This window comes from Sander vitreus, chromosome 13 (genome assembly GCF_031162955.1).
Source record: "Sander vitreus isolate 19-12246 chromosome 13, sanVit1, whole genome shotgun sequence".
Classification (NCBI taxonomy): Eukaryota; Metazoa; Chordata; class Actinopteri; order Perciformes; family Percidae; genus Sander; species Sander vitreus.
This window is the reverse complement of record NC_135867.1, coordinates 7,141,096-7,154,578: the sequence shown is the minus strand read 5'-3', so window position 1 is coordinate 7,154,578 and position 13,483 is coordinate 7,141,096. Positions and strand designations below refer to the sequence as shown.

Below are 13,483 nucleotides of genomic sequence, written 5' to 3'. Positions count from 1 at the left end.
GAAGGACTGCAAAGTATGACCAAACCCCACTTACCACACTGTTTATGCACACTGACTCTTGTGCAGTAAAGTCAATGAAAATGTTTTTTTTCTTGAACTCAGTTAACAGTGAACCATTAAGATATTAAAACCTTTAGTTTTGTCTTTTACCTTTTTTACCTGGATAATACATCACATATTTGAGTTCTTCTTTCTTGAAAGAAGCTGTATGTTTGCCCTCCTCATGTTTTTCTTTCATCTTGCAGCTGAAGCTGTGTCACCCAGCGCGGCCTCCCAGAGCATCAGAAGATCCTCTGAAGGTACTCACTTATTCAGTATTCAGTTTTGCTGAATCCAGTGCACCGTGTGCAAAATATTATCTTGTTGGAGAGGCCGACTGGAATTAAATAAAAACAGCTACAGACCTTTGACCCAGAAAGGCCCCTACACAACCCCCCTACAGATACTCCAAAGATAGCCCTAACTAACTAAACGATATGAATGCTATTTTCATAATTTTTTTAATCTTTTTTTTTCTTTTTTTTTTTTTTCTACAATCTTGCTTGGACTGCGATTTTGAACTTGTATTTATGCGAAAACTGATATTATATGCATTTACTTCAGGTGCAGCACAGTGAATTTGTGGCTTTTAGTCACATTCACCTCAAAACACATTTAGTTTTTTAGCCCCATTTTTGCACCTTTACCATTCTTCTTTCCAGTATCCATTTGTGATGGTCTCCGGTGATTAATACATCACACAGTCAGTTTTTAATTACCAGGTCAGTGTAGGGCAGGTGGAATTTATCAAAATAAAGTTGTCAAGGGGAGAAGTAGTAATATTCACAGGTGGCACTAACCGAGCTGCCCTCATGTAATAATTCTCTTTTAATTCTGTAGGTGTAAATGTTTTTCATATTTTTGACTCATTTAGCAGGGAGTTTGGTGGAGGACATTGGTGAAATGATTCTTCAGCTTCGGAGACAAGTGGAGAGCCTTTTCGACATTAAGTACGGTAAGCTACATGTAGCGGCGGAACTTAACCCTCATTCATACAAGGATAGGAAGTTATGTCAGGCCATTTCATTTTGCAGTAAGGCTTTAATCTCCTCCTTCATGTACACACCCTTTACCAGTGTGCAGAAAGTGAAAAGTCAAGCTTTTATAGTCTATTCAAATATTAATATTATAACATTTTAGGTTTTTAAATTATTTAACACATCAGAATCTGTCTGTTAAGTGTGGTTCAAATTAGAGGGGATGAAAAAGATGAATCGCAATTTCATGTCAAAGGAGTTTAAGCAAAGGGGTACCAACCGAGCGTTGGTATTATGGAGCAGTTTGTAGTGGTTTAGTTACTGTATGTAGGAAACAGTTGATCAGCAATATCATACTACTGTAACTGTGAGCAGTGGAGCCTCAAAACTATGTGACAGCTGGGTGCCTGGGTAGCTCACCTGGTAGAGCGGGTGCCCCTCTATAGAGGTTTACTCCTCGATGCAGCGGCCGTGGGTTCGACTCCGACCTGTGGCCCTTTGCTGCATGTCATTTCCCCTCTCTCTCCCCTTTCAAGTGTATATAAATAAAGGCCTAAAATGCTGAAAAAATAATCTAAAAAAAAAAAACAATGTGACAGCCAAATAGCTAAAAATAATTAGCTTGTTAAGAGAGTACTTGTGTAGCAAACTAGCAACGAGTGAGCTTGTATCTCCTCTTCCTCAGCTGACGCTCTGGGCCTGCCTGAACCAGCCAAGGTGCCCTACTCCAAGTTCCAGATGTACCCAGACGATCTGTACGTCACTGGGATGCCAGAGGGAATCTCCCTCCGAAGACCCAACTGTTTTGGAGCGGCCAAACTGCGCAAGATCTTAGCTGCTAGAAGTCAGATTCAGTTTGTCATCAAAAGGTGAGAGCAAGCACAGTAATGTGCAGGTGAAGTGTTGTAGTATACTGTATATCACTTCAGGTGCAAATGACATCCTTTATTAACACTAATTTATCATTATCCACTACCTTAATATTAACCGCTAAACATCGTTTTATCATTTAGGGATTCACTCGCTACTTTGTAAATAATTTTTTTGTTTGTCTCCAGGCCTGAGCTGTTAACTGAGCAAGTAAAACAAGAGATGCCTTCCATGCCCATCTGTGATTCAGGTATGTCAACCTTATACTTGTGTTATGTTTGGCTTGTATAAATGATGTATTTAAAGGTGCTCTAAGTGATGTTGGGTGACGTCACTTCTTGTTGACGTTCGAAGTATTGTCAAACAAAACGGAGGCTAGCTCGCCCCTCCCTCCTCCTTATCCCGTCCCCTCCCCCTCCCTTCCACGCACTGACCCCCAACCCCCACCCCCAAATCCTTCTTGTCAGTTATTGGCTGGAACACTGTTTGCTATGTTTGGTGGTGCAGGTTGGCACAGTTTGTTTTTGTTGCCGTTTGTGGAGCCTGGGCTGTCTACAGAGACCGCGTTTTTTTACAGTGTGTTCAGGGGACAGGCAGCTAGCAGATAGTGAGGAGATGTTTGCTGTATGTGACAAAAAATGTTGTAGCCTAAAAAATGTGTGACATCGCTTAGAGCACCTTTAAATGTAAATAACTGAAAAATAATCATCATGTTGTTTTTTGCCCGTTTTTGGCAAGGTAGAAAGGCTTTGTAAAGTTGTTTTGTTTAAATTCAGGCCGAGATACACTCAGGTTTTGTTCAGAGGATAGTGCAATACCACAACAACAAATCCAGGAAGCCATGTTATTCCCTCACCCTGTGCAATAATGAGAAGTTAACCTTAAGCCCCGTGAAAAAATAAAGCCACTTTGTGCATGGTCGTGCATATTTCATATGTAGTTATTTATGTTTATTATATTGCCTTCATTCGTCATTTAGATCATGCAAATGTTTGCAGTAGCAGCCACACTGAAGTGTTTTTTTCTGCATGCAAGATGGCACAGTGCTTGCAGTTGCTTGCTCTTTTTGAGTTTTTTTTTGGAGAGGTCAAAAAGCTGTGCATTGATCACCCTTTACAGCATCCCTGAGTCTTCTTAATCCCTCTACTGTACATGCAGTATACATTTTAAAAAGATGTTGCCATTCCACATATTGTAATACTGAAAGCGCTGAAGATAAAGTAGTATCTTAGCAGACAGCAGGAAGGCTGTGTGCAGAATATTCCACCATCTGGAAAGCTCATAATGCACATTTAAGATGCTATTTGCTCTGTCCTCTGCATGCTTGAAATTATGAGGTTAAATCCAGTTCATGCGCTATTTTTAAAACCGCTCTTCTAAAGGGAAAAAAGAAAGTTGTTTGTGCTATCTCTACCTTTTTATTTGTGACAAAGCTCAGCTTCTGGAACAAGGAACAGCTCTTAACGTTTGTTGTTTTCAGTAAATCTTAAGAGGCGACAAAAACAAAAGTTTAACCTTTTAAATGTTTGTTTTTTCCAAAGAGCTGGACGCCAAGGATGCAACACCAGTAACAGAGGATACTGCAGCTATATCTAAGAGACCTGGATTCTCAGGTACGTTCGGGTTCACCTTCAGTCACCGCTTTGAAGCTTAGATTTGATGCTGTATATTAATTAAACATTGGCCGATGGGTTTTGAAAAACTACAGCAGACCCTAAAGAAATGCAGCTTGTTGGAATGGAAATTTTAATAGAGTACATTTCAAAAGTGTCTTCTGTCTCCAGAGTGCCTGGAGTCCAAACTGTCCAGGATCGACCTGGCCAACACGCTGCGAGAGCAGGTCCAAGATCTGTTCAACAGGAAGTATGGGGAGGCATTGGGCATCAAGTACCCCGTCCAAGTGCCTTACAAGAGGATCAAGAACAACCCGGACTCGGTCATCATCGAGGGCCTCCCCCCCGGCATCCCCTTCAGGAAGCCCTGCACCTTCGGCTCCCAGAACCTGGAGAGGATCCTGGCGGTCGCTGACAAAATCAGTTTTACCATCACCAGGTGGGAATCCGCTCATCACTTAAACACCAGTTACTCATGTTTTCTCTCTCCCAGTAAACCTGTGTTTAATTGGTCCAAATAATACCCCTCGGCTGTGATATTGTGGCCTGTCATGCTAATACTATTGCTTGACGAACACATAATTAAATTACATATTACACAGTCTTCTTTGTTAGTTACAAAAGGCTTTTGATACTGTTCAACACACCTTTCATGAGTTGAAATTGATTTTGAATCCTGAGCAAAACTCATGATGTTTACAAACTCAAAGAAAAAGCCTCAGAACCTTTCATCTATTATTACGTTTCAGGGCATTGTGATCGAGTCTGTATCTTCATATAAATACCTGAAAATGGCTTTTAGGGACTCTTAAAGTGTTTTCTAAAATAGATTGAATGAGTTGGAGGCTGTAGATGCTTTGACTGAGCCATTTGCCCCTATGTGATATAGGATATGAGGACCTGTGTCTTATTTTTGGTATACTCATGCTGCGATCTGAAATGTTATTGCCTAACTGTTATACAGTGGTGCTCATAAGCTGATGAACCCATGCTAAAGTTGACTAAAAAGATGAATAAAAAAAACATCTTTTGGAAACTGATCTTAATGCCTTAATTAAAAAAAATGAGGAAAATTCCAACCTTTAAGGACACCAATTTTCTTTGCGAATGAATAATGTATCGTAAATAAATAAATGTTTTTCCTTAAAATACAGGGGGCATAAGTAAGTACACCCCTATGTTAAATTCCCATAGAGGCAGGCAGATTTCTATTTTTAAAGGCCAGTTATTTCATGGATCCAGGATACTATGCATCCTGATAAAGTTCCCTTGGCCTTTGGAATTAAAATAGCCCCACATCATCACATGCCCTTCACCATACCTAGAGATTGGCATGGGGTACTTTCCATAAAATCATCTCTCAATGCAAATCAAACCAGCTATCAGGCTAACTGAAATAAAACCATGCCAATCTCTAGGTATGGTGAAGGGTATGTGACGACGTGGTGCTATTGGTTAAATACAATACATTTTAAAATTGAAATCAAATAAATACTACTACTCCCAGGAGAGCCTTCAAGTTTAAATTATAGCAAAACATTTTAAAACATCTGTTCAACCTTTAACATGACTCCAGGATGACCTGCTCATATCACTTTGTTCTTCGCAGACCTTTTCAAGGACTCATTCCTAAACCAGGTAAGAACAGAATTTGGTTTTTACCACATACAGTCTGATCAAATAACCATAATGTAGCACAGAAAACGAATATGAATGTCATGTAATAGTTGTAATAAAATTTAATTCACCATTTTTATCAGCACCTCGACGCGTCACTTTACTAAAGAAGGCCTACGCCTCAATAAGTGGTGAGTACTTTCTTTTATTTTTTTTATAGCAGACACTTTCCAGTTGCTGCTTCTTCAGGAACTTCATTTTAAAAAGTTGTCAGTAACCATAAATTCTCTTCACCTGACAGATGATGACGATATTAACCGCATGGGGGAGAAAGTAGTCCTTCGAGAGCAAGTCAAGGAACTGTTTAACAAAAAATACGGTAACTAGACTTCTTGTGTGACATATCAACTTGAGTTTTTGTTTAAGTTGAATTTCAGCAGCTTCCATTACGTTTTTAAAGACCAGGAACAATGGGCCTTATGCAAGAACCACTTGTACAAACAGATTTGTTTTTAAGTGGCACAATATATGGGCTGTCAGTGAGTATTATGAATTCAAATATATTTGAATTGTATAAAAAAAATGAAATAAAAAAAAAGACATTCAAATATAACAATGAATTTTCGATTGTGGGGGAAGAAATATTATTTTGTAATGTGTAGTTATATAGATATTTTAAACGAACCTACGTGTTTTTGTGAAGGAATATTTGGGCGTCAATTTTGACAGCCCTACCTGATGTGTGTGAGTGTCGCTGTATGTTTGCACTCGAGTAGTAGTGTCTTTGTCCTTCTATACTCATTTACATGTGATTAATAGCTACTGTTAGCTTCCCCGAGTCACTTAAATGAACAATGATGTGCTCCAGACTAAATATGTGAGCAGCATCACATTATAAAAAAGTCAAAAAAAGGCCTGGTATCAGAACCAAAATGCACATCGTTTTTGCAGCTGCACAGATTGTCATTAGAATAATTAACTTTATATAAAATCACCTCATTATTTTTCCTCAGGCTGTTCTCTTTCCCAGTAATAAGTAAAAGTAAAAAGGAACATGCATATTTCATATTTATTTTTTAGTAGAACTGTCAGGAAAAACTACCACCTTTTTGTCCTTGTGTTAGCAGCTCTTTGCAGGTGATCAAAAAGCTTAATTTCTGTCTCGCTGCATGTTTTTGATCATATGAACGTGTTGTGTGTTCAGGTGAGGCTCTGGGCTTAGACCGCTCCGTCGTGGTCCCATACAAGCTAATCCGTGGCAGTCCAGAGTCTGTCGAAGTTAGTGGCCTTCCAGACGATATCCCCTTCCGAAACCCCAACACCTACGACATCGTGTGCCTGGAGAAAATCCTTCAAGCCGCAGATAGAATAACATTCAACATCAAGAGCCAGCTACAGTGAGTGCTGAGACACCTGAATATTCAGCAGCCTGTTCGCTGTCACCACGTTGTATATTTCAGTGGGAATTTAGGGGTTTTGCTTCTTGGTAGTTAAGCTTATTATGGTTTATTTATGCTTTGGATTTAAATCCAGCCTCTGCGATGTCAAAGAATAAATCTTCCGCAGCAGCAAATGTAAATAATAATATGAAATAGTGAACAATATGTTGACGTTGATGCAGTTACGCTATGATGAAATAATGGAGGCAAAGACCTATATCATGCACACTTTTAGGTATGAAATGAGTGCAGTCTGAACAGCAGTCTTATGCAAATTACTATTAGATTACTAATATTACTATTAATTATTTTGATTTTTGCTCCGTCATGAAATTGCCTGGCTTTTTCTCTCTCACACAGACCTTTTGCAGAAATCTGTAGCCAAGCTTGTAACACAGGTAGGTGTTTAAGTTCCTTGTGTTACTAAGTAAGTAGAGCTCTGTGCTTAAAAGCTACATGGAAGTAAAAACCATTGTGTCTCCAGTAGGGACAGACGCCTCCACCAATCGACGAAAGCGCAAGAGAGTCCAGGAGAGCAACCGAGTGCCTGCCTCCTCCGACCTGGGCATATCAACCAATCAGATTCCAGTGATGGTAAGTTTGAAAAACAGGAGGGCATCTGTTACTTACCAAGAGAAATGAGAAACTAGTGATTGATATAACATGATGATTGATAGGTGCTTTATATGGTAAATCTATTCTGCTGGTATCCTGCCAAATTTTACCTGTTGGCTTAAAACATAGCATGCAGTGTTTAGGCGAACAATCCTGACATGGTCTTGTTTGTTTAAGGATAAGTCTGGTGATATTCTATATTTGTATTATTGTCATCATAACAGTGAATTGATCCTACTAACAAGGATTGCCATTGTGTTTAAAGGAGACCTAATATATAGCATTTTCAGGTTCATATTTGTATTTTGTGTTTCTACTAGAACATGTTTACATGCTTTAATGTTCAAAAAAACACTTTATTTTTCTTATACTGCCCATGGCTGCTGCACCTGTATTCACCCTCTGTATGAGACGCTCTGTTGGAGCGCCTGTCTCTTTAAGCTCCCCTCCCGGAAAAGCCCAGTCAGCTCTGATTGGTCACTGTTTCCACATCTCCGAGTCTCCGCATCTGTGCCTCCGCTGTTGCAGTCAACAGTGTACAGTGTAACGGAGTATATAGCAGGACTTTGTATAAAATACTACACAACCGGACGTGTTTTAGTAGTAATGTGACCCAAAATTGGGTTGAAATTAACAACATCGGCAGCCAAGATTACAGGTTTCACTGACTGAGCATGTAGCTACATGTGAGAGTGTAAACGCTGCAGTAACATTAGCCTTAATAAAAATGTAAAAACTGCCTGGAGCAGATGACCAATCCGCCGGCTCGGTGTGATGTGACCGTTAGGTCCCCTTTAAGATGTGTACCTTAAGTAGGAACCAATGGGCTTGAGGCTACAGACAGGGTAGGGAAGTCAGACAGTCAGTGTTACGAGACGGACTAACACATTGTTGGTTTTGGTCTGTTCAGGGCATTTGTTGACAAAAAGAAAACAATATAATAACTCCAGGCTTATCCTTTAACAGTAGACTGATGCTTTCCTCAAAATGTGGAATAAAATCCTGCTTGAAACTGTTATTTAATTTCACTTCTTAGCGCCAAAACTCTGTATCAACACATGAGTGTGTGTGTTGAACTGTAACTACTGAAACCGCATATTAAAACTGTGTTTTGTGGCAAGGTGAACAACCTCTTTGTACTCATGAAAGCATTTTTTACACCATTACGACTGACTTTCCTCTATCATTGTGTGTGTGTGTGTGTGTGTGTGTGTGTGTGTGTGTGTGTGTGTGTGTGTGTGTGCGCGCGTGCCTGCAGCAGTGGCCCATGTACATGGTGGACTACAGTGGAGTGAATGTGCAGGTTCCCGGGAAAGTCAATTACTGAAGGACAAACCTGGACTGCAGCAAAGGGATAAAAGGAGGAGTGTGTCAAAGTGATATTCATGACTCTTCCACATGCGACACTAACACTTTGTCAGAGTGCTCAGACTAAACAATCTCTCCAGACTGAATATAGAGAGTTGAAGGTTTGACTTTGTGAATGGCATCCTGAGTGTTGAGGAACAACAGAATGTATGTGCATCAAAATGTTGCAGGGCAAAAGCTTGGCTTGTTTTCTGTCTCCCGCCTCCACACAGTGGCGGCAGTCAGTTTTTGTTTTCCTTCTAAAGCTGATCATAAAGTATCACCATCAAGTAATATTGTTTTTTTTTTACATAGCTAAAGACATTATGAAAGTCATATTTGCCCTTGCATTTACAAAGTGTCCAGCCACTGAGTCATGTTGTATCTAGCATTTGGTTGCAAAAAAATGTCTTTGATAACGATCTGGTTCCATAATATTCAGATATTTGTACTTTTTATTTATTATATTTATTGAAATATAACATTATGTGCAGGGATGTAAAATACATTATTCTGTTATACAGTTTCTTGAGGAACTATCACAATAATACAGATGCTACTAGTAACTACAGGTAACCGCTGAAATCAAGTTAAACAGCAGCAATGAAGTGTCTTAATTGGGTGTCGTGGCAACCACAAGCCATCAGAAATTAAAGGAGATAAAATGGACTTAAAGTTTGCCCGATAGGTAGAACCTCTGCTCGCACAGCAGCAGGAAGCAGCCTACCTGCAGTAAATACAAGACCTTCAGTACAAAGCCTTTTTATGTTTGCACCACATTAACAATATGTAAAATATCTCATTTAAAGTCAGCTTGAATGTATCATGTAAAGGAAAGAATGGTATGTTATTCTGCGATGACCGTCTCTGGACTAACGATATTTAATATGCTGTACCTTAACGCCAATTAGGCCTTTGAAATAAAATGTGTTGCCTTGCACTTTCATTTTGTTGGAGTTTATTTTTGATGTGCAGTACTGTACGTTCTGATCTACAGAAGGCCATCTTTACCTCCAAGTGTTTTGTTCATTAATATCAGTTGTTGTTTGGGGGGTTTGGAAAATAAGAAGAATAAGCTCTGTAACAAAGACAAAGTTAATATTACTGTCTGATCAGTCACACTGAAAGGTGTATGTATATATTTACTGAACTAATTAATGCTGGGCAAATTATTATTCTTCACTTTTAAAAGGGTGTCACATTTCCTTCAGATCACCTTTTTAGTGAAGAAATTGCTAATAGACCTTTTTCACTGCAGACATGTTGACATGTCATAGTGTATTCCAAACCATTATTGATGGCTGCATTCCACTTAGGAGAGGTCCTGCTAGTGTGCATGCTGACTCACTGAAATAGCTCACTGGGACACTTGATGGAACTGAGCCATCGTTAAGGTTATCAATTTCAGCTGTGCTTTTCCTACTATGACAAGTCAAAAATGTCTGCTGTGAAAAAGGTCCATTGTGTGCTCTGTTGAGGTATTTTTGATGACACTCATGTCAAAGGTCCCTCATTTCCATGGACGTTTTCTGGAAATATTTTAGAAATATTGTTATAGGCTACATATTAGAATTACGTCATTGTGGGGAAAAGGTTACCATTATTGTACTTCGGCATTGTTGAAAAGAAGAAGAAAGTTGCAGCTACCTTAATCACTGATTTAATGCACCACCTGGCCAGCAGCTAAGTGACCCTAATCAAACAGGTGCATGTTGGGTGTGGCTAACATGCTAAATGCTAAAATGCTCACGGGGTTAGCTCCTCCAGCGGTGACTTCTACCTTTACTCAGGAACTGTTACCTTCAGGGAGGTGTGTGAGGACTTTCTGCTGTTTGCGACCGTTAATCTCTAACAGTTGTGACTGCAGAGCCACATTCAGCTCGAAGTGTATGACAACTTTGAGGGGCGCAGCGACAGAGAGGTTGAGTGGACAGGTTATATGATGCACGGGAAAATAAAGTAGCAGTTGAACCTTTTGAAGAAGGGGGGGAGAGAAGAAAAAATAAGATTTGGAGGACTTTGGGGTGCACAAGACTCAAAATATCATTCACACAGGTAAGTACAACAAAAAAACTATTTAGTGGATGTTTGTGCACAACAGGTTGTGCTAAAACTCCCATCTTTTTTTGTACACGTTACAGCCGCTTTGGAGTTTATATTGTTAATACGTGTTTGTGTTGTCCGCTTTGGTGATGTTTTATTCTGCTGTTGATTTTATAAGAACGGTCGGTTATTTAATTTGTGTAATATAAATGTGTGTTGCACCCGCCGCGATGTAATGTTAGTTATTTATAAATTTGTGTTTAATTGTCTCAATTTCTGCCTAATTCCAGTGAGGTTACAATGAGAACGGCTGTTGAATAATTGATAATCAGTTTTATGCACTGGCTGCTTAATGTCATATATATATATATATATATATATATATATATATATATATATATATATATATATATATATATATATATATATATATATATATATAAATAAGAGAGAGAGAGAATAAATAAATGTACCGGTGGTTTGTACTGAGGGCTCTGTGGTGTGATGCGTACTATGTTACATTAACATGTTAATGCACTCTTATTTTGTAGCCTAAATGTGTTTTTCACTTTAATAGGTCTATACCTTCATTCTATTTTTTTTATGTTCACTATGTTTGCACCCTTTCCCACTTTATATTGCAACTGCTACAACAAAGTAGAGTACATTTTAACTGACCTACTTTTTACTTTTATCTGACATTTTTAAAGCAGGCTAATTTTACTTTTAAAGCTATAATGCGTAGTTTCTGTCGCCCCCATGAGGAATTCTAAGTAATAACAACACAGTCGGAGCTTCCACATGATATAAGCCTTACGTGATCACACATGCGCCCCCACCCCTCCTCCACGCAGTTGCTAGTAGCCAAGGAGGACACGGAGGATTAAAAAAAACAAGATGGACTCTTCAGAAGAGGTCATTCTCTTCACTCGAGTTTCTACGCGGGAAAGTCACCGGACATCACAATCTTCTGAACATAGCCATACTGAGAAATACAGAGAGTTGTGTGGAGCTGATAGTCTCAAGGCCGTTTTACAGTCACCGCATCCGAGCTTGCGCGCGCCTATGTGACGTCAAAATGACGTAGAGCTCGCTGGCGCGCCAGGATTTTGAGTGTGCGTCCAGTTCGGTTAAAAAAAAAAACTCATGCGAATAAAGCTGGTGAAAGTGTGTTTCCATCAAACGGCTTTAAAGCGAATTAAAAACCTGTGCGTAATGACGTCACATGCTGTTTTGCGATCAAATTGGTATATCTAATTTGATTACAAATTAGATATACTAATAATTGATGACATTTTTAAGGTGTTTTCATTCATTTTCTCACTGAATCGCACAACATTCAAGCAAACGTTTGCGAACAAAGTTTTGCTAGACAAAATGGATCGCGTCATCTACCAACAAATGATCAATATTGCACAAGTTGTAATAGTGCTTATGTGCCAGCTGATAGCAACATATCGAGCTATAATAAGAAAACGAAGACGCTATCAACACGTTGCTATGATGATGCACATAAATGCCCGACAACAACGGAGGCAGCCTGTGGTGTGGGAACGACAGCGCGCCAAACAGTTCTGGGAGATCGTGGTTCAGAGACACTTCACGGAAACCCTTTTGGTTGAAGCATTTTCGGATGACCAAGACATTTGACCTGTTGAGTAATTATTTTTTTGGCCCTTTCTCCAGATATCGCAAGCTATCGTGTGTGTGTGTGGCAGGCATGATATCTCGCTGCGTAACTCCAGAGCGCACCTTGTGCCACAGGTGTATGGCGCAATAGATGGGACTCGCGTCCCAGTTAGACCCCGTGCTGAAGGCTACAGGGATTCTGTCAATAGAAAGGGCTGGCCATCAATCGTACTACAGGCTGTGGTAGACGATCGTTGCATCATAAGGGACATTTGTGTCGGCACTCCCGGTAGTGCGTCTCCTTGTTCGTCCACTTACATCTGTCTTTGCCACCCGCCATGTGTGCAAACGGAGCGGAAATACTGGGCGGAAATGAACTTAACCTTCTTCGTTTTGTGGCGGGTTGCAACCATAAAATGACCTAAAACTTGATCGCAATTCATTATTGATTCGGCAAATAACGTTTCCATCAGTGTTTATCGCATAAGCCATATATCGATCAAGATAAAATCCGATGAGCCCGAACGGATTTCCTTTTGAGTCGATATTCATGAAATTCAATCAAATTTTACCGTTTCCATAAGGCATTTTTCATTCCATATCACTTAATTCGGATAAAAATGTGTGGATGGAAACATAGTGACTGCAGGTCTCTCTTGTAAACTTACTGGGTTAAGAGGAGTTCTTTTATGGCGAATGAAAGCCTTGATCCGACCAAGTAGGTAATCGAATCAAATCGAAGCATTGACGGCAATGCTGCTGCTAGTTCTGCCGTTGTTTACCTTTTTTCTTCTAGTCCGTAGAAATGGCAGTCGGTAGCCTTTCCTCATTAGCGCCACCTCTATTCAGGAGAAGACTAACTAGTGTCGCGACCATCACGCGGGAGTATAAACCGTTACAGCGCTCCCATGACGTCACACTGGCGCTCGGCTGCAGGTAGTATACCGCACGTTTTAATTAGCTTTGTAGCAACTCATGAACTTGAATGTAATGGATGTTCATTATCAAAAAGTTACGCACTAAAGCTTTAACTTGCATAAATACAACTAATATACATTTTGTTATACATGCATTGTAAATGTATTGGTTTACTTGATATATGTATACAATACAAATCAGATCATACTGTATGCTTACTGGTGACTGGAGCAGTTTGCAAATGCATACATATACACTAAATTTAAAAACAACGCTCTACCTTTTCAATTTAACTTTTCTATTTTTGAGATATTAAACTTTGTCAACTTTTTTTGGGGTTCAGTGCAGGTCTGCAGGTAATACAAACATCGTGACT

The 13,483-nt window shown here is 39.5% G+C and overlaps 1 protein-coding gene across 2 annotated transcripts in view; it reads left to right on the top strand.

The window, feature by feature from the left end:
- Positions 1-9,457, top strand: part of gtf2ird1 (GTF2I repeat domain containing 1) — a 41,540-nt gene extending 32,083 nt beyond the window's left edge. The window contains exons 15-27 of one of the 2 annotated variants that reach the window (XM_078265723.1): positions 246-299; positions 914-994; positions 1,702-1,885; positions 2,075-2,136; positions 3,428-3,499; positions 3,671-3,938; positions 5,109-5,137; positions 5,260-5,307; positions 5,418-5,495; positions 6,321-6,513; positions 6,916-6,953; positions 7,043-7,149; positions 8,429-9,457. In XM_078265723.1, the coding sequence (XP_078121849.1) occupies positions 246-299; positions 914-994; positions 1,702-1,885; positions 2,075-2,136; positions 3,428-3,499; positions 3,671-3,938; positions 5,109-5,137; positions 5,260-5,307; positions 5,418-5,495; positions 6,321-6,513; positions 6,916-6,953; positions 7,043-7,149; positions 8,429-8,497 (1,283 nt within the window). In that variant the 3' untranslated portion in view covers positions 8,498-9,457. Of the gene's footprint in view, positions 1-245; positions 300-913; positions 995-1,701; positions 1,886-2,074; positions 2,137-3,427; positions 3,500-3,670; positions 3,939-5,108; positions 5,138-5,259; positions 5,308-5,417; positions 5,496-6,320; positions 6,514-6,915; positions 6,954-7,039; positions 7,150-8,428 lie in introns of both variants that reach the window. The other variant, XM_078265722.1, reaches the window with a different exon arrangement.
- Positions 9,458-13,483: the final 4,026 nt, after the last annotated feature.